Source organism: Phocoena sinus, chromosome 4 (genome assembly GCF_008692025.1).
Source record: "Phocoena sinus isolate mPhoSin1 chromosome 4, mPhoSin1.pri, whole genome shotgun sequence".
Classification (NCBI taxonomy): domain Eukaryota; kingdom Metazoa; phylum Chordata; class Mammalia; order Artiodactyla; family Phocoenidae; genus Phocoena; species Phocoena sinus.
Genome location: NC_045766.1, coordinates 11,504,662 through 11,532,139, shown reverse-complemented (window position 1 = coordinate 11,532,139; position 27,478 = coordinate 11,504,662). Strand labels below are relative to the sequence as shown.

General features: G+C 39.7%; 1 protein-coding gene across 1 annotated transcript in view; it reads right to left on the bottom strand.

Moving 5' to 3' along the window:
* COL6A6 (collagen type VI alpha 6 chain) overlaps nt 1-27,478 on the bottom strand; it is a 117,545-nt gene that overhangs the window by 38,554 nt on the left and 51,513 nt on the right. The window contains exons 20-27 of the mRNA XM_032630447.1: nt 20,529-20,564; nt 19,025-19,087; nt 16,937-16,999; nt 9,262-9,324; nt 5,095-5,157; nt 4,265-4,315; nt 2,574-2,609; nt 1,801-1,863 (exon numbers count right to left, since the gene is read on the bottom strand). Coding sequence (XP_032486338.1) covers nt 1,801-1,863; nt 2,574-2,609; nt 4,265-4,315; nt 5,095-5,157; nt 9,262-9,324; nt 16,937-16,999; nt 19,025-19,087; nt 20,529-20,564 — 438 coding nt within the window. The remainder of the gene's footprint in view (nt 1-1,800; nt 1,864-2,573; nt 2,610-4,264; nt 4,316-5,094; nt 5,158-9,261; nt 9,325-16,936; nt 17,000-19,024; nt 19,088-20,528; nt 20,565-27,478) is intronic.

Here is a 27,478-nt window from a genome sequence, read left to right as displayed (position 1 = left end):
CCACTCGCCGCAACTAGAGAAAGCCCGCACGCAGCAACAAAGACCCAATGCAGCCAAAAATAAATAAAAATAAAAAGTAAATTTATATTAAAAAAAAAACAGTGATGAATTGTCCAATGTGGGAAAAAAATTCAAGTAACCAAAGGCCAAGAGAAAAAGATGATATATTTATTCCCCATTAGTTTATTGCTTTTTAAAAATGATTAACGTGCCATTGGGCAGCAAGGGAACCCAAGAAACTGCTGACCATGTTTGCATGCCTCCAATGTTCAAGGGTAAACTACCTCATTAACAAGTAGAGGGAAACGATCCAGAGATTTGGATTAATTTGAAAGTCTTTTCAAATTATCTTTCTTTTATCGGTCTTCTTCTTCTTTTTTTTGAGAACAAAAATGTTAAAGGATAGTTATCCAAAAACATGTATGAAGAAAAGAATTATATCCAGGAAACAGTCCTCTTGGGAAAAGCAGGATGGAGGGAAAGAAGTTTCCTTATTTTGTACCCCTAAAACCCACATAAATAATCTCTTCACATAAAGTTTTTGTTATACTTTCCAGGAAAAAAACAGATCAGAGTAAAACTAACTATGGTGGCAAAACTGAAAAACCACCTCAAATAATAGTTTTATCAGACTTTGTGTTTTTCTTGTCCAGCAATTGACATGGTATCAAGATCAGTTTACCTGATCAGTGCTGTTCTGAAGAAAAGAGATAAAGATGGTCTCAGGAGATAATTGTCATAAGATTTTGTTTTTTATAAAGCCATCATCTCAGTTTTGCAGCTTATGATATATAAAGAGTCAGCAAAGGCAAAATCCATTCTTAGCACACGAGAACCCAAGACAAGCTCGGGATGCTGATGCTTCTGAGGGTGCCGGAGATGGGTGTTTATTCTGAGTGGTCCAAAGCATTAGGCAACGTCTAGGTCCTCCAGGGAATAAAAAGGACGCATTCATTACAGTATATTATTTTACATAATAAATGGAAACTTTCTCCTAGAGCTCAAGAGATACTTTCTTGAGCTAAATTGGGAGAGGACCACCTCATTAAAGTAGTTTAACGAGACCTTAACAGGGGAGACAAGATGCCAGTGGGCATTATATTACACGAGATCTGCGGGGGGGATGGGATTAAACTGGCCATATTTTGTGGTGCAAAAACAGTTTTGACCACAAGGATTCCTTAAGAAACAACACACAACTTATTTCCAGTGTTAAGAATGGTACCTTGTCAACCAGATCAGGTGAACTTGGTCACTACGAACCTTATTGCTGGCAATGAAGGATGAGTAAAATATCATTTCCCTTCCCCAAGTTTGCCTTAACAAAAACCACACGTTTTACAAGTCTTTGGGACCAAATGACAACTCAAATGACTGTAAAAGCATGAAAAAGGACTTCCCTGGTGGCGCAGTGGTTAAGAGTCTGCCTGCCAATGCAGGGCACACGGGTTCAAGCCCTGGTCCGGGAAGATCCCACATGCCACGGAGCAACTAAGTCCATGCGCTAAAACTACTAAGCCTGCGCTCTAGAGCCCGTGTTTCACAACTACTGAGCCCACGTGCCACATCTACTGAAGCCTGCATGCCTAGAGCCCGTGCTCTGCAACAAGAGAAGCCACCACAATGAGAAGCCTGAGCACTGCAACGAAGAGTAACCCCCGCTCACCGCAACTAGAGAAGGCCGTGCACAGCAATGAAGACCCAACGTTGCCAAAAATAATAAAATAAATAAATAAATAAACAAAAAAGGACTTCCCAAAGTAGCTGAGGTTGTAAGGCTTTGCAGCCTGAGAAACTTACCATCTTGCCTCTAGTGCCCTTGGGTCCAGTTTCTCCTGGACCACCAGGGTCCCCAACCTCACCCTAAATAAGTTCAGAGAAATAAAATAAAATGGTTAGTAAAATCAAAGGAATATATCTCATTGTATTTTTATACTGATTCCAACATGAAGACATTTTTCACATATATTTTTATTTTTAATAGTCTTCTTTGAAGTGTCTTCCCCCCAATAACCCCTCATTTTAAAATTCTCGACACAGTACACTGGAGCCTCACTATTTTATTTCTCTGTCTCTCCAGCCAGAACACTGCCTCCTTGGAGATATGAACTGTGCTTTTCATTTTGTCCCCTGATCCAATCACAGGACCTAGCATTTACTGAGCTCAGAATCTTTCCAGCAGAAGTGAAAGCCTTAAGGTAGAGGACAGCATCGCTAACTTATTATCTGAAGGTGCCTTATAAACACGTTGGGAGAATTGAGGCAGGTGAGATCAGGTAATTTTGGTTTTCCTTACATTTTACTTCCCTTTGAGCAAAGAGGAAAATACATATGGTAGAGGGGAAGGAGTACACGTGAGGAGAAAAATAAGGATGATTTCTTCCTTTACTTATGAATTAAAAACTAGAAATGAAATATTATTTTTAAAAGTCTGCTTCCTCCTTCTCCCCTTTCCCCATAAAGTTTTCTTTTTATTCATTTATAGTTAACTATCCTTCTATTATCCTATAATACATTTCATAAGCCCAGGAGTATCTCTGATTGATCCCTAGTTAGTATGAAGTACACGGTACCTTAGGTCCAATTTCTCCAGGGAATCCTTCTTGCCCCTATAATCGACAGTGGAGAAAATTAATATATGCACATATCACCAGGGTAGGCTTATATTGACTTTAATTTTGCCTGCTGCCTTATTTAGTTTAAGTGCCTCTGAACCAAGGAAGGGCCAGAACAATTGAAAGTGAAACTTTATGGCACGATTTGAGAAACTAACTCCAATTTCTAAATTAAACTATTTACTGGTCTCACCAAAATATCATGACAACCTAAGACAAATGGGTATATGCACACATCTGACGAATTACACATCAGCTCTCCTTCAAATGTAGACATTCGACAGGATAGCTGGCCATCTGGCCAAGTGTTTCTGAAACAGTCTTCTTAAATGGATTTCAATTTTGGGGAAGAAATTGGGAAAGCCTGCCATCTAAATTTGATCATTGGTTTTCTGGTCCTCTGTTTACTTTCTTTGGCCACAGACTATAGTTGAAGAGGTATGATAATCCTCATTTGATGAAAAACATATTTTATTTAAGATAAAGTTTATTTTCTGATCATTAAAAGATCTCCACAAATATATTTAAAATATAGAAGGATAGAAAGAAGAAAAATCACCCAAATCTCACTTCCCAGAACAGTTACTATAAACATTTTGTCATATTTTCTTTAATCTTTCTAAATGCATTTCTAAAATGCATTTTAGCACAATTGGGATAAATGCTTTTTCTTATTACATTCTGATTTTTACTTGACATTGTCACAGAAGTTCTATACAATTATGTATAAACATTTACATTCATTTTAAAGAGTGGCTAATATTTCAATGTTATAAGCTACTTAATGGTTCCATTTTTAACAAATATTAAGGTTGTTTTCAATTATTCTCTATTCTAATGAAAATTTCACTGGAAATCCTTCATTCATTAGGTTTTTTTTTTTAAAGAAATTTTAGCTGTTTGGGGTTTGTTTATTCTTCCAGACAGCCTCTTGCATCATTCCCATTGGGATTTCATTTAGAATTACACTGATCCTTTATAATGTTTTAGACTTTCCAACAGAACTTGGTATGTCTCCATTTATTGAAATTTTATATCTCAGTAATTTTGGTCATAGGTCTTGAACATTTTTGTAGAAAGGATGTTCTTAACTATATTATGTTTTTGTGGATGTTATTATGATTTCTAAGTGGTTATTGTTGGTATATAGCAATCACTGCTTTTGATAAATTTATCTTACTTCCAGACACTTAAATATTCAGTGACAATATAAAGTTATAATTCTGATATAAAGTTACAAGGTTTAATTTTGAAGTTACTGCTTGGCCCAATGCATTTGGAAAGGCCCTGTAAAACTTCTCACTAATGATTAGAGTAAACATAGTCAGAGGGCAAATTTTGGAATGCCTCCCTAAGGCTTTAGATTAGATGTAATGTTCAGGCTGGAACCAGTCAGGCCCTGGCTGTGCATCTCTGCAAAGAACAGAAAATTAATTTCAGGTTTCACTTGTTGCCTGGCCCTTAGGTTTAAGTTGTTTTCTTTTTTTCTACCATATTCCCCACAAGATATCAGCAAATAAATGATCAAAATCTATCTATGAAGGTCCAAGTCTACCTTATTCACTACTTTCTTTTTTCTCTTAAATGTGGCCATAAAGAGCAACAAAAAATAAATGGAAAATGACCAGCTTTCAGTCGATGTGTCTTACCTTTGCTCCTTTACTTCCAATACTACCATAACCTGGGTTACCATCATCACCCTGTAAACAAAGCAATTATTTACAAACATCCCCTACTGCAGACAGAGGCAGGCTTATTCACAAGAGAACTAGACAGCCAGTTTTTTGGTTTGATTAGGAAAAATTAGGCAGCAGGATTCTCCCTCTGGGGCAGGCCACTGACATAGTGGCACTAAAGGAAACTCTCAATAACAGGCACAGAAAATGCACTGTCACTTAATCTCACTTGTCTCATCTGTAAAGACGAATAATAATTGTACCTGTTCATCATGTTATGAGGATTAAATGAGAAAATTTCAGGTGTATAATAATCTTAATAAAAGAAGGTAGAAGTGTTATCTCTCCTGGATAACATTTGTATTTTAATACCTTAGCTCTAAACCATTTTCAGTTTTCTGGATAAAAGTAAGATCTCCTAAATGTCTGGGCACTGGCTACTGTTGGATCCTTGTAGAGGTCTTAGTGAGAAGCCCTGAGCACTGGGGGAAATGTGGGCTTAGTTTCCCATGAACGGGTTTGGATGAGAGGAAAGAATGCAAGAAAGGTTATGGGGTTGTTAAACACAAGTTTTGTCCATTTTATCATTTGGCTTCAAGAGCATCCAGCCAGGATGCTTGGTACCTGGGAAGTTGCTCCCTTGGAAAAGATGGTCAAGATGAGGATGAAATCTCAATCACTAGAAAGCTCTACAGCTAGATTAGGATGTTATCTTCAACACGCTCTTCAGAGAACCACACCTGATATCTATTAAACTAAAAGGATTCCAAGAGCCAGATCAAAAGTAGGAATAAAATGCAAACCGGCAAGCCTCGAGGACCCCAAAGGCCAACGGCTCCCTTTTCTCCCACATCGCCAGGTTCTCCCTGTCAAACAGAACAATGAAATGTGTCCTTATTAGGTTGCTTTTGTAAAGGAAATTAGAAACGATGGCACTAAGACAAGAATTTTCAACTGCATCCATGTGTATCACAGTGACAATGAGCTTGTGGCCAGGACTGTGTCTGTAAGCAATACAAGAGGAACTGCTGTTGTTGGTGAGTGAAGTCTCCTCCATTGATAAATGAAGCCCCAGCAAGTCTGCTGTATTGTTTAGTGCAAGTTGCCATCTTAGCAGCTCAGTGCTATGAGCTGCACCCTTGGAAATGTCTTACCATGAGTCAAAGAGGAGGCTCTGTACTATCTTAAAAAATTAACAAAACAGTTTTCCATGATGATCCATGCAAATCTTCTGGCTGCTGCAGAAACAAGAGGCCTATTAATCTACTTTTAATCAAGATAGCCAAGGTAGCATGACATCCCTGGCAACAGTTTCTGACTTCTGACTAACAGAACACCTACTGTGGATTATAAATCGATCTCAGTATTACGGTGAGAAAATCCAGCTACATGGGAAAGTTAACATAGGTTTACAAAAGAAGGTTAACTCCTCTTCTTAAAAAAAAAAAAGCTTTTAAAGTTTAGATTTTAAATGTACAAAATGTTGTGAAGACAGTACAGAGAGTTCCTATACATTCCACATTTAGCCGCCTCTATTGTTAATATCACATTAGTTATATTAGTAGGAACATCTGTCACAGCAAATACATGGATATTAACTCATTAACTAAACCCCATACTTTATTCAGATTTCCTTAGCTTTTCCCACTTAATCTCCTTTTCCTGTTCCAGGACCCCATGTCTCTGTAGGCCTCTAGATGGGGACAGTTTATCTGGTTTTCTGGTTTCTGATGACCTTGACAGTTTTGAGAAGCATTGATCAGATATTTTGTAGAATGTCCCTCAGTTGGAGTTTGATTGATGTTGTGCTCATGATTATGCTGTGTTTTATGAGTTTGGGGAGAAAAGACCACAGAGGTGAATTGCCCTTTTTATCACATTGTATCAAGATTATATCCTATCAACATGGCTGGCACTATTGATGGTAACCTTGACCATCTGACTGAGGGAGGCTTGGCTAAGTTTCTCCACTGTCTAGTTATTCCCCCTGCCCTTTCCACAAAGCTCTCTCTGGGAGAAAGAGTGTTGGAAGGGTGCCCAGCCCATGCTGAAGGAGTGGGAGTGGTTTACTCATTGTTAAGGACAGAATGACAACACAGTACATGTGAGGAGTCCAAATGAACAAATGTCCACCAGCACTGACTGACCCCGGGGGGTGGGCGGTGGGAAGAGATAGTGTTCCATGGAAGAGAGGCAGAAGATCACCTGCCCTGAAGCCTTTCTTTCAGGGCGGTGTCCCCCACAGTGTGCTCTGGGGGCCACCTGCCTCCAAATTACCTGGGGTCCACGGGAAAAAGGAAATTCCAGGACCCCATCAGTATCAGTCTCTGGTGGTGGAGCCCAAGGATATGCCTTTATAAATAAGCTTCTCAGTGGATTCTTACGCACACTGAAATTTGAGAAATCTGCTTTGAGGCAGGAAGACAAGGGAAGCCATGAGGCTTGTCCAGGGTCAAATACTTTATTATTGGTTACAGCCAGATGTTGAGCTCAGTATTAATTGCTGGGTCGCTTGCCTCCCTGGGAACTTGAGCTTAATGGAGTAAGGCAGGAGTAAGTGTCTGGGACTCATCTCAGTTAATTATGAGTCTAGAAGACTTGGTCCACCTTGGGGCTGCCCAAAGGGTTTGGGTTTGCTTTGAGGGCACTTACCCCCCAAATTCTTGCCCGGTCCATTCAAAAGTCCCTCTTATTAATAATGATATTCTTTGGCACAACTACCCTGCTCCTGTCTGTCTCCTTCCACACTTCTTTCTACATGCTCAGCTACATCCCCCTCTAGGGTCCCTCCATCCCTGTCATGGTCCCTTCCAACACACCCTATGGAGTGTCTTCATTTCACATGCAAACCTTCACTATACATCCATGATGTATGCTCACACACATCCTCACTGTAAGATAAACTGTGTTCTTACCAGTGACACCACTTCCCCTCGAGCCCTCTCCAGGGCAAGAAGGCAGCAATGTATCTCTTCCAAACTTTCCTTTCCAGACCATTATTTCTACACCACATGCTCTAGTAATCCCTTCCTTTTCGAGCTGATTATCCTTGTCATCCGTGGATCGCATTTCATCCTGCAGTCAGCTGTCTTTGTAACGCTCGGCTGCTGGCTCCATCATGTCCGCCCTTCTTAGCAGTTCTCCATTCCAACGCTTGCCCCTCTTCTTATGCCCTCAAGAAATTTCTCCATTAATTATCTACACTTTCTCACATCTTCAACTTCCTCCTTTCTCTCTGTTTTTCTTTTCTCTGTTTATAAAAGTAAACTACAGCCTCTTCTATCATTGAAAACAAATAAATAGCCTGCTCCAATCTGTTCTAGACCTTGCCAGTACTAGCAGTTAATGTCCCATCTCACCCCCAAAGCCTAGTTTCTCCAAAGAGTAGTTTACTGTCCAGCATCCATTTCCTCCTCATGAACACATTGTTCAGTCCTCTGCAGCCAGTCAATTGCTACATTTTGGAATCTATTCTTTGGCTCATTTAGCCATCAGATGTGGTGGCTTCTCCACTCCTCTCTTTCTTACCTGCTCGATGCCAGCTGAGACTCCTGACCTCCCTTTCTAGGACTCTCCTTCTCAGCATCCAGTGTACTTTTCTGCTTCTTTCCCATCCTCCACTTACCCTTCTTACAAATGGTCATCACCAAGAGTCCTTTTAAACTCCAAATGATTCTGAAACCTCCATCTCCAACCAGTCCTAGACCCTCTCCTCTATTCCCCAAACCAAGCACTTTTCCTCACTCTTATTCCTCACTCTAACTTTCCCACTTCTGTGATGGGGTTCCTGCTCATGCTGGAAGCCCAGAGCCATCCAGCCCTTTTCTCTCTGCCTCAGTTCCCTCTTGGGAGAGCCCTACAGAGTCATCATGGGTCCCTCCTGTCCTCACCCTGTTAATACATCCAATCACTGCTTGTCTTGGAGACTGTGAGAGGACACCAACCTGCCTCCTAGCTTCTAATCTCTCATCCTTCAAAATATTCCCACATTGAGTTGCCTATTTAAAACCTTCCGAAGTCTGGCTGTGCTTGTACACGGCAATCAAAAATTGTAAATAACACTGTGCTGGCTACCTAGTCAAGTCAGTCACCACAGACTTTCTTGTTCTTTATGGTCCCCCAAACAGGATCATTTTTCATCCCCCAAATACCGGCTCATGGGTTTTTTTCCAATCCTGTGTTTTCCTTCACATTATTTCTTCAACTTAAATTCCTCATGTCCCCTCTGCTTGCCAAATACTTCTTACCTTCCAAAGTCTACTCAAAATCTGCATCCTTATGATGCCTCTTTTCCCAGCCCAGAAATACTTCTATTAACACTATGTTTAAACCTGTTTCAGTCCACTATCCCTGACTAGTGTTTTATGTCATAGATTCTTGTCTTGAAAATATTCTCAATTCTGTGAGGTTGATTCTATGTCATATTTATCATTACACAACCCAGAAATTCTTTCATGAAACAAATATTTTCTAAGCATTTATGACATGCCAGGTACTGTTCGAAGCTCTAGGGATACATCAGTGAGCAAAACAGACAAAGATCTCTGCTCTCCTGGAACTGACTTTAGTCCAGCTGAATGGCAGTGTAGTGTCTTGGTCTTTAAAGGTATTCAGCGAGAGTTTGAATTAATGGAGGAAAGAAATAAAGGAAGAATAAATGAAGAGAAGGAAGGGTGGAAGGTGGGGGAAAGAAAAGAAGGCCTGCCCTAGAACAGTCCCCCTTCCCTGAGATCCTCAGCTGAGATTGGGTGTAGCCCCTTGTGAGATGAGGCTGAGCTGGATTCCCTGACTTCATCTGGGTCCACACCCACGTCCTTAAATGCTGCTGGCTCTCTAAGAACCAAGCCAGGGTATAGGAGCAATGAGATATGTTCTCTTTTGTGTTGAAAGGGCTCTGGCTAATATAACCAGACACACTTCCCTTGGGGAGAAAACCTCAGCTTTGGTGTGTATAAAAGAATGTGACTTACTTTATTTCCTTGGCTTCCCACACGGCCTTGACTCCCTGCCTCTCCTGCTGGTCCTGGAAGCCCCTGGAACAGAATAAGGGTTGCAAGTATAGCTGAACATAAAGCAGCTTTCCTTGAAACATTCTGTGTCTCTTCTAAGATGAAAATGAACCAGAGATGGGAAAAGAGTTATGGCTTTGGAAAAAAGTATCACAGCTGTCAAATGAAGACTAGTAAATAAAAGAAAATTAATAAAGTAATTCAGGCCAGATGTTGCCTAAATGATTGTATTTCCCTGTGAGTCTTCTCTTCGAAAGAGATTTTAGTTTCTCACTGTTTTGCTGTTATAGCAGATGTTGCTAAAATGTCTAAAATTTGAAGAAGGCATTTCAGATGACGTTTGTCTTGGACTGTATTATTCCTGTTTCCTCGTTTTGAAAAAGCATGTTGTTGTTAAGGTCAGCTTATCTTTATTTGAAAATAATATGATTAATACAATACAAAACTCAAGAAACTTTACTAAAAATAATTAGCCCTCATAAGATATGTTCAGGTGGTACAAGATAAATATTCTGACATCATTTTCTCTTTCCTAGAAAAGTTAGAAAAGTAAATGTAAATAAATTTCCATTTATCAATATGAGAAGAAAACTGTAAAATACTCAGAATAAATTTAACAAGAAAGATAAAAGACCTACATAAAGAAAGTTTTAAGATTTTACTGAAGAACATAATAACAAAATTTAAACAAATGGATAAATATACCATGCATCAATGTGGAAAGTCTATTTGATATAATAGAAGTTTCTAATATTCTAGAAAGCATACTTTCTTGGAACAGCTTTAGAGCTGAACATTAAAAAATTCCAATTCAGAGGCAGCCCAACTGCCTTCCTATGCTATTGACACTTGGGATCGGATTTTTTCTTTGGGATATCCAAACATATGGCAACAGATATCTCTTTTGGTTAAACTGTTTACAGGTACTTGTAAATAGTCCAAACACCAGTGAATTGAAATCATTTTCACATTTTTTTTGCCATGGTTACTATAATTTAAAAATAAACAAACCAAATCTGTGTAATAAGCATGATACTTAGTAAAGTAATTTTATGAGAAAAAAATTAACATTAACCTTTTCATCTTTTAAAGAATTAAAGATGTAATAAGTTGGACATAAAAAATTTCCTAATAGGAAAGATTGTTGAACAATAAGTTAGCTACTAGGAAAGATAATAATGATCTTCCCACAACCTTCCATTTTCCCCTCTTCTTCATCTTAAAAAAGAAGTCTCAATTTCTTCATCCTCCAAAGCTCTTAACCCTTTCCCTTCTAACTTTTACTTCCATCACTGCATGGAGCTCCTATGACCTGCATGTTCAATGCAGTTGACTTTTTTCTGCTCTTACCTTACTTGAATTTGATCATGTGTTCTTTGAAACTTTTCCATTAACTTTTGTAACACCAAGTTACCATGGTCTTCCTGGCCCCTTTCTGGTCTCTTCTCAGTAAACTTTGAAGATTCTCTGTCTTCTATTTGCCTCTTAAATCTCCATGTACCCCAGGGCTCCTCTAACCTTATTTTCTCACTTCATCCCCTCTTCCTGAGTGACACCACATATATTTTCACATACCACTTCCACAAAATGATTCCTAAATATATGACTCTGGTCCAAACCACTCAACTGAACAGCAGAATCATCTATTAAAATGCCTATTGGGTATTTCATAGGAACTGGTTACCAAAGAAAATCATATTTGCCACCAGTCACACTCAGTCCTATTCTTTTCATAAGGAATGGTGCCACACTTAACTTCTCTTGAAACCCAATCCGGAAACCTAAGAATCATCCTAGACCCCTCCCTCTAGTTCATCTCTCAAAATCAATCAGCTACAAGTCCTACAGGTTCTATTCCCTTTCTTTTTCCATCTCTTTTCCATTCCCATGGCCATCACCTACGTTCAGGCCCTTCTTGCATTCTTGCCTAAATTCCAGGCTTCCCTGAATGTAGCCTGGCCTCATTCTAATCCATTCTCCTTTCTTTTTCTCTTTTGATTTAAAATGTCAGGCTGATGATGCTATCGCTTTGTCTGAAATTCTGAAATTCTGAGTAGATTTCAGAATAAAATGGAAGGTCTTTATTGATATGTAAAATCCCTCAAAATGTGGGTATTGCATGCCTCTGCAGTCATCAATCACTCTATGGTCATGCTCATCAAACCAACTGAAGTCCCCAAATTCTTCCCATTGTCTTATGTCTCCACACTTACACAAGATGTTCCCTTAGCTGTTCCATTTTCCCATCTAGGGAGAGGTACAATCTCCCTTTCTTGAAAATCTTACTTTTAGCGTCACTGTTTCAAGAAGAAGACCTGGACTCCCTGGCTGAATTGGGCCACAGAATTGTCCCACAGATTCCTCTACTCTGTAGGTAGTTGTTCATTTATTTCTCTCATCCACTAGATGCCAGCCTGTACACTCCTTGAAAGAAGGGGCACATCTTATTGACTTCATATCTCTGGAACTTAGTATTGTATGTAGAACCAATCAATCCACCCATCCATTTCTCTATCTATCCACCCACCTATCCAGGAATGGTCCCCAAGAGGGATGAAATAGTGTGTTTAGCTTGTTGGTCTTCCATATGAAATTTTCATGTACTTCACATGTACATGAAATGTACTTCTGAAGTAGAGAGATTTTAATTGTCCTTGACAATAAGAGGTATATTGGAAATCTTGCTTAAGAACTCACTTTTTGTGCTTCCTTCAGACATAATGAGTTCTATGAGATGAAGGAGATTTCTCAGAGATTACTTCCTGTATAGTCCCCACAAGCACACACAAGCACAATGAGAGATAATCCTGTTTGAAAGTCCTTCAAAATAAAAGATTTCTTAGATGGATGGATGGAAATGGACAGTCTTGTAATTAGAACATCAGAAAACCTGATCCTGTTTCCTGTGCAGAATCACACAAAGTACCAAACCAGGGTTTGTGACTGCTTGAATGGGGCTTAAACTTCAGTGAATTGTTACCCAGATATATTACCTCCTCAAATACAGCTGGTTGTAAAAGGGACTATGTTTGTAAAGGAAAGAAGGAAAATTCCCTGCCACCCCTAAGATACCAAGGATCAAAAATTTGCCTGGATCTGAGATCAAGAGCAGTTGTGGAGTATAAAAAGGAGCTCAGGGCATCTAAAGGGAAAGAGAATTAGCCCAATCTCCATTGGCTTTGTTGTAATGACAGCCTTTTATTGAGCAATGATTTTGTGGAAGGCACTGTACTAAGAGGTATATATTTATATATAGGCTTCTTCAGTCCTTACAACAGCACAATGAGATACATATTCTTTTTTTTTTAACATCTTTATTGGAGTATAACTGCTTCACAATGGTGTGTTAGTTTCTGCTGTATAACAAAGTGAATCAGCTATACATATACATTTATACCTATTTCTCCCCCCTCTTGCATCTCCCTCCCACCCTCTCTATCCCACCCCTCTAGGTGGACACAAAGCACTGAGCCACGAGGCTGCTTCCCACTAGCTATCTATTTTACATTTGGTAGTTCAGATACATATTCTTAACACCATTTTACCACTCAAAAACAGGTTCTCAAAGCATTTAACCACAAATCAATCAGTTAATAAGAGGATGAGATGGGAACGCAACCTGATTCTGACTCTAAAGACTGAACTCCCAGTCACTCTGTCTGCTGTTCTGAGGCCCATGTCTGGGACAGGATTCCAAAACTCTTACCATCCATGCACCAGCTGAGACTGGAGTTTTAAAAATGTGAATCTCCAAGCTTGATGCAGGAGTCTGGGGCCAGATCTAACCTCCAACATGGGGACTTGGGCTGGGGATCACGTTCCCTTTGAGACTCTGACACAGAGTCCTTGGCAATCACAACTGCTTAAGTGAGGATAGAAAGGAGGTGTTTAGAGAGGCGTAAATGTTTTAAAAATGTCCTCAGGTAGCATCTTATCACAAGGGATCGTACTAGGAGTTTGGGATAAATGGCTGGGGCACTGCCAAGAACACTTTGACTTTGGGTGGGATATGGCAGGGCAGGGGCAAGAGGTGTGGGTTCTTCCCATACTTAAAAGGAATCTGGATCAGTTTTATGGGGGTAAAATCTTTTCTACACTCACAACCGGCAAATATCATGCTGGGATGGAACAATTCAAGGAGATTAAATGCTCAGCTTCTGTAAGAGTCAGATATGAGCTAAGTCTGAGAAATAAAAATCAAAAGACCAGCAAGGGGTGAGCTAATGCAAGAGCAAACCCCAAGACACCTGAGAAGATGCTGCCCTGGATGGTGCTAGTGTAGGAGATGGCCCCCAACCTCAACTTCTGATCCTTTTGCATGCACCCTACACTCCATCCACATTGAACCATTTATGGTTTCCCAAACTCACCTTGATCTTTTTTCAGACAACCTGGTTCCTTTCCTGTGCCTGCCTCTCCCTTGGTCACCTGGAAAACACCTCCTTATCCTGCAAAAGCTAAGCCACTCTCTTCCTCCTTTAACTTCATCCATTCTCCCACCACTCTACCTTGGGTATAATTCTATTTTAACATTCAGTACGTCACATCTCAATTATTTGTTTGCATGAGTTTCCTTTATGAGACTGGGAGTACTTGAGGCTAGGGTCTATGTTTCATTCACCCTTTTATTTTACTACAGGAAGTGCTCAGTACATGTTTGTCAAGTGAGTAAAATAAATGGTTGATGGATCATCCAATCTGGATTATGCAGAATGATGAAATTCAATGACTGCAATATAGATTATATATTGTTATAGTGTTACTATTATTATGGCCTTCCTTGGATTGGCATTAGCATGCTTTGGGCATAAAATGAGCCTGTTAACTTAGGTAATGTTGATGCAATATAGTAGTAAAAACATTTATATGATGCGTATTATATTGCAGGCACTGTTCTAAGCTCTTATATATATTAAACCATTTAATTTTCACAACAATTCAATGTGGTAGCTATTATTACTATTCTCAGTTTACAGCAGGGAAAACTGAGGCACAGAGAGGCTAAATAATTTGCCCAAGGCCACATGGCTAGAAAGATACAAACCTGGCAATCTAACCCAGGCAGGCTGGCTCCAGACTCTGTGCCCTTGACTACTATGCTATGCTTTAGAAAAATAACAACAGAAACTATACTTTGTATCCCAAATTTGCACTGAATAATTTCAACCTTTCTTGATATTTCATATGATGCTTGATATTTCATATGATATTTCTAAGTATTTAAAGAATAATTCCAGCTCTAAATGGAATTAGTATTTTACATCTTATTTTCCATTTCTTTTCTAAGCATTGGTTATATTAGTGTAGGACTTGAAGGTAAACCAAACAAGAAAGGAACAAAGGAAGGTACAAAAGAATATGCCATTCCTTTCAAAGTTCTTTCTTCTTTCTCATTGTACCATGGACTGTACTTCTTTTATCTCATAGCTATATACTTGGCTGGATGAGCACGTTTGATCTAAGCAGAATTCCCCAACAGTGCATAAATTAATAAGTCTTCAGAACACTGTCAACAGAAATCACATCCCTTTTTCTAAATGTACATCCTAAGAAACACTTTAAAGCCTGCAGTTAGAAAACACTCATGTAATTCCATTCAAGAGGCTGGTCCTTGTGCTGTAAAACATTATGAAGTCTATGTCAGTGAATTTATAGAGCCAATAAAGAATAATACTCTCTTGTCTATCTGATTGTGTTTGTCTCCCATGGTTTTCCTTTGAAAGCAACAATGTTGAGATCTAATTCATCACCTCCTAAGCACAGAAAATTCTATACATCTTTGAAATGGCACTTTCACTGTTTTGACAAGGGTATTTCCAGAAAAGCAATCAAAGAAAGAAACACATTTTCCAGCCAGTTAAACAGAAGAGCTGGGCTAGAGGGAAGTGGTGCCTTTTGACTAACTCTGGTGATGCCAAGATGCTGGATGATTTATGACTATGACCATTCCTGCCAAGGTGAGATTAAAGGGGACCCTCTCATAGAAGTATGCTACAGGGCAAATGGAATACCTTATTTGAGTAATAGCCACTTGGATACAATTTTGGATTCTAGAGCAAGGGAATTACCAAGCTCTTTGGATTTCAAACCTTTTACATCTCAATATTTCATATAAACAGATGAGACAATCACCACATATATGTTTCCTTTGGCATTTACTGTTTTTTTTTTTAAATCCCGATTTGTGGTGCCAGCAATGATTCAAGGATGTGAATCCAAAATAGCTGCATTTCATCAGTTTAGTCCTACGTGAAATTTTAAAGTTTTCATGCTTTTTGAAGGGGCACATTCATCAAAATTAGGAACAAATATCATTATGAGCAGGAATTAATATGCTTTAAAATATTGGGTCATGAGATACAAGTTCATGCAAATAGCTTCTAAAAAATTTTGATGATGAACATATCCACTTAAGCATTGGACCACTGCCCAGTTTAACTAATGGACACAGAGTAATGGATTCCCTTTACCTTCATGTTAGCCCAGAGCACAAGTCCCAACTGAGACTCATTCATTCATTTACTGATTAATTCATTATACAAATGTGTGTGGAAGCACTCTTATTCTGGGCTCTGGGACAAAGTCCTAGCCATCACAGAGCTTACAGTCTAGAAGGGAAGACACACAGCTATACAAATAAGTATATTCTATGATAGCAGGTAGTCAAGGACCAGATCATGTACAGGGACTTGCTGCTCAGAGTGTGGTCTCAGGACCAGCAGCATCAGCATCACCTAGGAGCTTGATGGAAGTGTAGCATCTCAAGCCCCAACCAACAACTACTCAATCAGAATCTGCATTTAAAAAAAAATAATTTTATTTATTTATTTATGGCCATGTTGGGTCTTCGTTGTGGTGTGTGGGCTTTTCATTGTGGTGGCTTCCCTTGTTGGGGAGCACAGCCCCCTAGGTGCATGGGCTTCAGTAGTTGTGGCTCATGGGCTCTAGAGTGTAGGCTCAGTAGTTGTGGCACACGGGCTTAGTTGCTTCGCAGCATGTGGGATCTTCCCAGACCAGGGCTCGAACCCATGCCCCCTGCATTGGCAGGCGGATTCTTAACCACTGTGCCACCAGGGAAGTCCCCAGAATCTGCATTTTAACAAGTTCTCTATGTGATTATTATGCACTATGAAGGTAGAGACGTGCTGATATTGGACAGTTCATTCCCAATGCTGGGTGTGTATATTAGAACCACCTGGAGAGAATTAAGATTTAAGTGGTCTGGGGAGAGTTCCAGGTGGAAGAGTATTTTACAGTCGTCCTGGGAGATTCTCATGTGTGGTTAGTTGAGAACCACTGAAGTAGGCTGTATTCTGGGTGCAAAGGGAAGCCCCTGAGGATGGGGATAAATAAGTCACATGACCTGATTTACATAGAGGAGGAATTCTTAACCTCATAGTAATGGCTGAGCTGCCATCTTCTACCTCTGTGTCTGATTCTGACATAACGACACCCACTCCGTAAGGTAGGGAACAGAATGTGATGTGGCCACCACATCGACCCGCAAAGTCAAACTTCATACACTTTGCTGGTTCACAGGCAGTAGATAACTCCATCTGCAGGGAGGAAACCATAAGGACATCCACATTCAAGCCAAGATCAAAGCCAGATGCAGTCACTGTCTCTCATTACATACCTGGGGACCTTTACTTCCCAGACCTCCTTTTTCTCCTTTCATACCAGCCTCTCCTCTTGGGCCCTACAACAGAGAATTAAAGCATTATTCTCTCCCTAAAAGAGAATACTAGATTATTAACTTGAATATTAAAAATGGAAATGCGAAGTCAGTAATGTGGACAGAAATTGGAAAGAGAACTTCACTCATGGTTTTGGTTCTGTCTTGATCGGTCGAACTCTCCCTCTCTGCAAGGATACAGGGTCCAACCTAGCCCTTAAATGGTTGGGCATTTGTAGTCAAAGTGAAGAAATACTGAACAGCCGAATTTTCCGGTATTGCTTTCTAATTATCCTAAGCATGTTTGTACTCAAAATAAATGTATTTCTTAAGTTAAAAAAATAATCCTTACTTATGTAAATCTGAAACTGGGATAATTAAGTGGATTTTCTATGTAATGACCACACTGAATACTGGTCATAAATAAGACATGGCACATGGTAAGATGAAATTTAGATAATTCTACTTCTGTAATATTATGTTGACTATTAACTTTGGCTTCATATGTTATGTGGAGGAACCTTCATGCTATGCTTGGTTTTTGCATCTCCTTTTAAATTATGTCATAAAAAAGTAAGAGTCTATAAAATGGAAGAAGAGATGTAGTATTACTTGTTTAGTATGAAGTAAAGCCAGCCAATCTATTGAAATGCTTCCCCACGATCTCAGTGGCAAATATTTCTCACTTGAAGGTAAGAAAAGTGAACATTCCTCGGCTGCCAAGTAAGACAAAGAAAAGCCATTGAGTCAGAAAGAGACAGAGGTCCCAGGGGCAGACTGTTTACTGCTCTGAAATCTTGGTAAAATGTGGATTAAGTTTCTCCTCTGATGTCTAAGGATATTTTGCCCAACTTCAGTGCAGCAGGCTGTTAACATATAATAGTTACTTCAATTTTTTTAATCTACGTGAACTAAAACTTTGAAAAATTGCAGGACCATTGCTTATCCTGCATTTGCCAAAGAGCAAATTTACTTCTCAAGATTTCAAAAGTAAAAGTTTGGAGAGAAAAAAAAATGTTCTAACTTTCTTATATCTGACCTTTCTTTCACCTCAGCATTTTTGAGGACTTCCCTTCCCTTCTCATGATTATTTTAGGCTACATTTTGCTCTTTCTGGCACATGCTTCTTCTCTCCTCATATAATCAGGGTAAGAGCCAACCATGGCTTGTTCCTTGCAAAGGAAAAAGTGCTTGAGGCAGCTCCCTGGAGAAGTGAACTAGAAAGATGACTATAGATAACCCCGCTGAACATCTCAGCTCTATTTGGAACAATTCTTCCTAGGCTAGAGTCACTTTTTCTACATCACAGGCATCCAGATATATAACACTGAGCTCTTACTGTGCTAAATTGACCAAAATTTCCAGTTTTGAGGCTCAGTATTTTCCTTGGTTTGTCTCCCTATGATACACTAGCCAGCCTGGACCCTGTCCTGGACTAGCCAGCACAGGGACCACTACCCAGCGTGTTCATTCCCTTTCCACCTCTTGACTGGGACAAAACTCAGATAAAGGAGACCAAATGCTGTACAAGTCAAGACTGTGTTCCTTCCTTACTTTACTACCCTGAAAACACTTGAAACATCTGTACTTCTGCAAGGGGATTGGAGGTATTCTATCAAGGCTTCAGATTCTTCTTTCCATTCTCAAAGCCTGACTAGTCTTTTTTTTGAACATCATTATTGGAGTATAATTGCTTTACAATGGTGTGTGAGTTTCTGCTGTATAACAAAGTGAATCAGCTATACATACATATATATCCCCATATCTCCTCCCTCTTGTGTCTCCCTCCCACACTCCCTATCCCACGCCTCTAGATGGTCACAAAGCAGTGAGCTGATCTCCCTGTGCTATGCGGCTGCTTCCCACTAGCTATCCATTTTACATTTGGTAGTGTATATATGTCCATGCCACTCTCTCACTTTGACCCAGCTTACCCTTCCCCCTCCCTGTGTCCTCAAGTCCATTCTCTATGTCTGTGTCTTTATTCCTGTCTTGCCTCTAGGTTCTTCAGAACCATTTTTTCAAAGCCTGATTAGTCTTGATACGTACCTGAGGACCCTTAAGTCCCAGTGACCCTGCAAGTCCATCTGGGCCTGGGATGCCTGTTTTCCCCTGTGGGGAGAGAGAAATCAAACTGTTAACATTGTTTCCTGAGAAATTTTATCTTCTTTATGTGCAAGATTCTAAATATTTTTCCAATCACAATGTAAGTGCAGAATCTTTGCAAATATGAAAAATAAAGGTAAATACAGCAAGGGAAATGAAAATCTTCTAGGGGCTTCCCTGGTGGTGCAGTGGTTGAGTGTCCGCCTGCCGATGCCTGTGCTCCGCAACGGGAGAGGCCACAACAGTGAGAGGCCCACGTACCGCAAAAAAAAAAAAAGTTTAATTTAGACTATTGGATAGCTTAAGTTTACATCTCAGTTGTTACACAGTTAGATGAGATTAAATGTCCCTCACTGATGCTTTTCCTAGAAATCATAAAGAGGAAATTTCTCAACACTTTCTCTTCCCAATCTCATTTCATTCATTTCACACCATTTTTCTGGATCCACTCTCCATTTTGTTGCAGTCTAACCTTGAAAAAAGTGTGTGCAAGTGTGTGTGTATGTGTGTATGTGTGTGTGTGTGTGTGTAACATCTGTGGATGGTAAACTCTTAGTCTTTGTCTATCTGAAAACGTCTGTTTTACATTCATTCATAGTTTAACTAGGTATAAAATTCTAGGTTAACAGTTATTTTTCTTCTGCACCTGCAAAACATTACTTTGTTGTTTTTGGTATGTTTTATTGTTGAACAGAAGCCTGCTGCAATCTAATTGGTTATTCCTCTCATGGGTAAAAGTGTCTTTTCTCTCTGGTAGTGTTTAAGATGTTTTCTTAACATTCTGGAGTTTTACCATGATGTGATTGTGAGTGAATTTGTTATTTATCCTCATTGTATTTTCAAGCTGAAGATGTGTGGTTCCTCAATTTTGTAAAATCTTAGTCACTGCTCTTTCAAAAATATTGCAGTTTCATGTATTTATTTATTAATTATTTATTCATGATACATTTATCACCAATATGTACAAAGGGGATATGATATGACAGTTGGTATGGTCAAATTTTGAACAAAACCTTCAGATTATCTAATTTGTATTAAGGTTTTACTGTACTCCCAGTTAAAAAGGGGTTTGTGCAAATTATAAGTAAGGTTAAGGTTAACTGAACAAAAATCTAAAAGAAAGATCACCCACTGAATTACTAGAGTTTGTATCAATACTTGAAATCCAGACAAAGTTAAATTTAATGATAATTGGGCCAAGTATTGTCTCTTAACTTTAATTTTTAGAGTTTTTAATTAAAGTGCTCAAATCTTAATTTTCATTTAAGGTTTGAATTCTTTAAATTGTAGCCTAAAATTTTTCCAAAATTTGATTCCACAACCATTATTATCAAAAAGCGAAAGAAATTTAGGCTTGGAAGAGACTTTACAGAGTCTATTCAGGCTCCTTGACTAGACACAGAATATTTATCATTTACAGTTAAGAAAAAAAAAAAAATCACTGTACCTGTGGGCCTGTATGTCCCCTCTGGCCATGAACTGCCTACAATAGGGAAAAAAAAGGTAGATATCTTTAACTCTGAAGAAATGCTTTTTTATATTTAATTTAAATTAGTAATGGACACTTTAAGTCACTGACATTAAAAGAAAAATTCCCATATATTGCTTTAAATTATCCACTTCACCATGAAAGCAAAATGTTGCCAACTCTGAATTTCTATCCTCAGGCAATAGGTAATTAAAGCTATAGATAATGTAAATCTATAAATACTTGTGAGAATAGACTGTGGTCAATAATTTATCCTCCACTAAACTACTACTAGAACTTGCCACAAGCACCAAAATTGGCTGATTTGAATTGTACTTTTCATTTTTCCAAAGTACTACCAAGTAAGCCAGAAATCAGGAGTAGAAGTGGTCAAAAGGCAGGAAGCCACAGGAAACACTGCGAGAATTAACTTTATGAACTTTATTATAGATTAATTTCAGAAGCTAACGATAGCCAAACTAATTTTATCCCCCTCCCCTTCAAGAAGCCAAATATGCTTACCTGTCAAAAATGAAAGAATAATCTTAAGCAATTACTCAATTCAATATGTTAATAAAATATTCAATCAAAAAAATGGATTTTTCCTACTACTCTCATATATAAGGTTAAGGTCTGAGTATATTCTAGATCAATATTTCATAAATCTGGGAATCAAGAGACAAAGATATTTTATTGTCTAACTTAGGATCTCTCAATAAGGTTATAACATCCAGGATTTACAAAAGTCAATAAATATCAGACAACATCTTCTTGATGGAAATTTGAGATATTCAGGTCAAATTTCTGTGTGAGGTCAGTATTGCAGACTTTAAATTCTTCTAATCATATTTCAGTCAAAATCTATTGTTATTTCGGAAATAGACTATGTGTCTGGGGAAATGGTTGGAGGCCTATTTCTTTAAAACCTGAAGAGTTATCTTGAGATGAAAGTCTAAACCTCCCTATCAGAGAGATGAAGAGCAGCTCTCTCTACTCTTTTTACACAAGGGTTTATCTTTTCTAGTTCAATTCACTGAAGTTTCATTCAGAGAAATATATACCTAAGATCTACTATCTACAAAGCATAGAGGATGGGAACCATAGGAGCATAAATATGACACACAGTTCTTGACCTCAGAGGACCCTCATTCTCTGGGTTAGTGGGTAGGAGATAAATATTACAAATATTTATGAGGCAGAATATGTCAAACAGCATAAGAAAGGGGAAGACAGAATTATGGGTTTCTCCCAATCGAAAAATGGGCAGAAGATCGAAATAGACATTTCTCTAAAGAAGACATCCAGATGGCCAACAGGCACATGAAAAGATGTGCTAATTATTAGAGACTTCAAATAATTAGCAAATCGAAATTAAAATGAGGTACCACCTAACACTGGTCAGAAAGGCCATCATTAAAAAATCTACAGGGGGGACCTTGAAGATGGCGGAAGAGTAAGACGCGGAGATCGCCTTCCTCCCCACGGATACACCAGAAATACATCCACACGTGGAACAACTCCTACAGAACTCCTACTGAAGGCTGGCAGAAGACCTCAGACCTCCCAAAAGGCAAGAAACTCCCCACGTAACTGGGTAGGGCAAAAGAAAAAACAGAGACAAAAGAATAAGGACGGCACCTGCACCAGTGGGAGGGAGCTGTGAAGGAGGAAAAAGTTTCCACACACTAGGAAGCCCCTCCGCGGGCGGAGACTGCGGGAGGCAGAGGGGGGAGTTTCGGGACCGCGGAGTAGTGCACAGCGACGGGTGCGGAGGGCAAAGCGGGGAGATTCCTGCACAGACGATCGGTGCCGACCGGCACTCACCAACCCGAGAGGCTTGTCTGCTCACCCGCCGGGGCGGGCGGGGCTGCGAGCTGAGGCTCGGGTTTTGGTTTTGGACGGAGCTCAGGGAGAGGACTGGGGTTGGCGGCTTGAACATAGCCTGAAGGGGTTAGTGCACCACGACTAGCCGGGAGGGAGTTCGGGGAAAAGCCTGCACCGGCCGAAGAGGCAAGAGACTTTTTCTTCCCTCTTTGTTTCCTGGTGCGCGAGGAGAGGGGTTTAAGAGCGCTGCTTAAAGGAACTCCAGAGACGGGCGCGAGCCGCGGCTAAAAGCGCGAACCCCAGAGACGGGCGCGAGCCGCGGCTAAAACCGCGGACCCCAGAGACGGGCGGGAGACGCTAAGGCTGCTGCTGCCGCCACCAAGGGGCCTGTGTGCGAGCACAGGTCACTCTCCACACCCCTCTTCCGCGGAGCCTGTGCAGCCCGCCACTGCCAGGTTCCCGGGATCCAGGGACAACTTCCCCGGGAGTACGCACGGCGGGTCTCAGGCTGGTGCAGCGTCACGCCGGCCTCTGCCGCAACGTCACGCTGCCTCTGCAGCCGCAGGCCCGCCCCGCACGCAGTGCCCCTCCTTCCCCCATCCCCCAACCCCCGGCCTGAGTGAGCCGGAGCCCCCGAATCAGCGGCTCCTTTAACCCCGTCCTGTCTGAGCGAAAAAACAGACGCCCTCCAGCGACCTACACGCAGAGGCAGGGCCAAATCCAAAGCTGAGCTCCTGTGAGCTGTGAGAACAAAGAGAAAGGGAAATCTCTCCCAGCAGCCACAGAAGCAGCGGATTAAAGCTCCACAATCAACTTGATATACCCTGCATCTGTGGAATACCTGAATAGACAAGGAATGATCCCAAATTGAAGAGGTGGAATTTAGGAGCGAGATCTATGATTTTTTTCCCTTTTCCTCTTTTTGTGAATGTGTACGTGTATGCTTCTGTGTGAGATCCTGTCTGTATACTCTTGCTTCCACCATTTGTCCTAGGGCTCTATCCGTCCATGACTTTTTTTTAAAAATTCTTTTTCTTAATAATTAAGTTTAATTGTAATAACTTTATTATACTTTACCTTCGTTCTTTCTTTCTTTCCTTCCTTCCTTCCCTCCTTTAGACAACGAATCACCCCAAATTGAGGAGGTGGTCTCAGGGAGCAGGATTTATGATTTTTCCCCCTTTACCTCTTTTTGTGAAGGTGTATGTGTATGCTTCTGTGTAAGATTTTCTCTGTATAGCTTTGCTTCCAACATTTGTCCTAAGGTTCTATCCGTCCCTTTTTTTTTTTTTTTCTAAATATTTTTTAATTCAATAACTATATTATACTTTATTTTATTTTTACTGTATCATCTTTCTTTCTGTCTTTTTTCCTTCTTTCCCTCCTTCCTTCCTTCCTCCCTCCCTCCCTCCCTCCCTCCTTTCTTTCCTTCTTTGCTTCTTTCTTCCTTCCTTCCTTTCCTCCTTTCCTTCTTTCTTTACTCATACTTCTACTAATTCTCCCTACTTTTTCTCCCTTTTATTCTGAGCTGTGTGGATGAAAGGCTCTTGGTGCTCCAGCCAGGAGTCAGGGCTCTGCCTCTGAGGTAGGAGAGCCAACTTCAGGACACTGGTCAACAAGAGACCTCCCAGCTCCACATAATATTAAACGGTGGAAATATCCCAGAGACCTCCATCTTAACACCAGCACCCAGCTTCACTCAACGACCAGCAAGCCACAGTGCTGGACAACCTATGCCAAACAACTAGCAAAACAGGAACACAACCCCACCCATTAGCAGAGAGGCTGCCTAAAATCATAATAAGGCCACAGACACCCCAAAACACACCACCAGACATGAACCTGCCCACTAGAGAGACAAGATCCAGCCTCATCCAGCACAACACAGGCACTAGTCCCCTCCACCAGGAAGCCTACACAACCCACTGAAACAACCTTAGCCACTGGAGACAGACATCAAAAACAACGGGAACTACGAAAGTGCAGCCTGCAAAAAGGAGACCCCAAACACAGTAAGATAAGCAAAATGAGAAGACAGAAAACACACAGCAGATGAAGGAGCAAGATAAAAACCCACCAGACCTAACAAATGAAGAGGAAATAGGCAATCTACCTGAAAAAGAATTCAGAATAATGATAGTAAGGATGATCCGAAATCTTGGAAGTAGAATGGACAAAATGCAAGAAACAGTTAACAAGGACCTACAAGAACTAAAGACGAAACAAGCAACGATGAACAATGCAATAAATGAAATTAAAATCACTCTAGAGAGGATCAATAGCAGAATAACTGAGGCAGAAGAACGGATAAGTGACCTGGAAGATAAAGTAGTGGAAATAACTACTGCAGAGCAGAATAAAGAAAAAAGAATGAAAAGAACTGAGGACAGTCTCAGAGACCTCTGGGACAACATGAAACGCACCAACATTCGAATTATTCCAGAAGAAGAAGAAAGAAAGAAAGGGACTGAGAAAATATTTGAAGAGATTATAGTTGAAAACTTCCCTAATATGGGAAAGGAAATAGTTAATCAAGTCCAGGAAGCACAGAGGGTCCCATACAGGATAAATCCAAGGAGAAACACGCCAAGACACATATTAATCAAACTGTCAAAAATTAAATACAAAGAAAGCATATTAAAAGCAGCAAGGGAAAAACAACAAATAACACACAAGGGAATCCCCATAAGGTTAACAGCTGATCTCTCAGCAGAAACCCTACAAGCCAGAAGGGAGTGGCAGGACATACTGAAAGTGATGAAGGAGAATAGCCTGCAACCAAGACTACTCTACCCAGCAAGGATCTCATTCACATTTGATGGAGAAATTAAAACCTTTACAGACAAGCAAAAGCTGAGAGAGTTCAGCACCACCAAACCAGCTTTACAACAAATGCTAAAGGAACTTCTCTAGACACGAAACACAAGAGAAGGAAATGACCTATAGTAGCGAACCCAAAACAATATATAAAATGGAAATAGGAACATACATATCGATAATTACCTTAAATGTAAATGGACTAAATGCTCCCACCAAAAGACACAGATTGGCTGAATGGATACAAAAACAAGACCCTTATATATGCTGTCTACAAGAGACCCACTTCAGAACTAGAGACACATACAGACTGAAAGTAAGGGGATGGAAAAAGATATGGCATGCAAATGGAAACCAAAAGAAAGCTGGAGTAGCAATTCTCATATCAGACAAAATAGACTTTAAAATAAGGACTATTAAAAGGGACAAAGAAGGACACTACATAATGATCAAGGGATCGATCCAAGAAGAAGATATAACAATTGTAAATATTTATGCACCCAACATAGGAGCACCTCAATACATAAGGCAAATACTAACAACCATAAAAGGGGAGATCAACAGTAACACATTCATAGTAGGGGACTTTAACACCCCACTTTCACCCATGGACAGATCATCCAAAATGAAAATAAATAAGGAAACACAAGCTTTAAATGATACATTAAACAAGATGGACTTAATTGATATTTATAGGACACTCCATCCAAAAAACAACAGAATACACATTTTTCTCAAGTGCTCATGGAACATTCTCCAGGATAGATCATATCTTGGGTCACAAATCAAGCCTTGGTAAATTTAAGAAAACTGAAATTGTATCAAGTATCTTTTCTGACCACAACGCCATGAGACTAGATATCAATTACAGGAAAAGATCTTTAAAAAATACAAACACATGGAGGCTAAACAATACACTACTTAATAATGAAGTGATCACTGAAGAAATCAAAGAGGAAATAAAAAATACCTAGAAACAAATGACAATGGAGACACAACGACCCAAAACCTATGGGATGCAGCAAAAGCAGTTCTAAGGGGGAAGTTTATAGCAATACAAGCCCACCTTAAGAAGCAGGAAACATCTCGAATAAACAACCTAACCTTGCACCTCAAGCAATTAGAGAAAGAAGAACAAAAAAACCCCAAAGCTAGCAGAAGGAAAGAAATCATAAAAATCAGATCAGAAATAAATGAAAAAGAAATGAAGGAAACAATAGCAAAGATCAATAAAACTAAAAGCTGGTTCTTTGAGAAGATAAACAAAATAGATAAACCACTAGCCAGACTCATCAAGAAAAAAAGGGAGAAGACTCAAATCAATAGAATTAGAAATGAAAAAGGAGAAGTAACAACTGACACTGCAGAAATACAAAAAATCATGAGAGATTACTACAAGCAACTCTATGCCAATAAAATGGACAATCTGGAAGAAATGGACAAATTCTTAGAAATGCACAACGTGCCAAGACTGAATCAGGAAGAAATAGAAAATATGAACAGACCAATCACAAGCACTGAAATTGAAACTGTGATTAAAAACCTTCCAACAAACAAAGCCCAGGACCAGATGGCTTCACAGGTGAATTCTATCAAACGTTTAGAGAAGAGCTAACACCTATCCTTCTCAAACTCTTCCAAAATATAGCAGAGGGAGGAACACTCCCAAATTCCTTCTACGAAGCCACCATCACCTTGATACCAAACCCAGACAAGGATGTCACAAAGAAAGAAAACTACAGGCCAATATCACTGATGAACATAGATGCAAAAATCCTCAACAAAATACTAGCAAACAGAATCCAACAGCACATTAAAAGGATCATACACCATGATCAAGTGGGGTTTATTCCGGAATGCAAGGATTCTTCAATATACGCAAATCTATCAATGTGATAAACCATATTAACAAATTGAAGGAGAAAAACCATATGATCATACTCAATAGATGCAGAGAAAGCTTTCGACAAAATTCAACACCCATTTATGATAAAAACCCTCCAGAAAGTAGGCATAGAGGGAACTTTCCTAAACATAATAAAGCCATATATGACAAGCCCACAGCAAACATCATCCTCAATGGTGAAAAACTGAAAGCATTTCCACTAAGATCAGGAACAAGACAAGGTTGCCCACTCTCACCACTCTTATTCAACATAGTTTTGGAAGTTTTAGCCACAGCAATCAGAGAAGAAAAGGAAATAAAAGGAATCCAAATCGGAAAAGAAGAAGTAAAGCTGTCACTGTTTGCAGATGACATGATACTATACATAGAGAATCCTAAGATG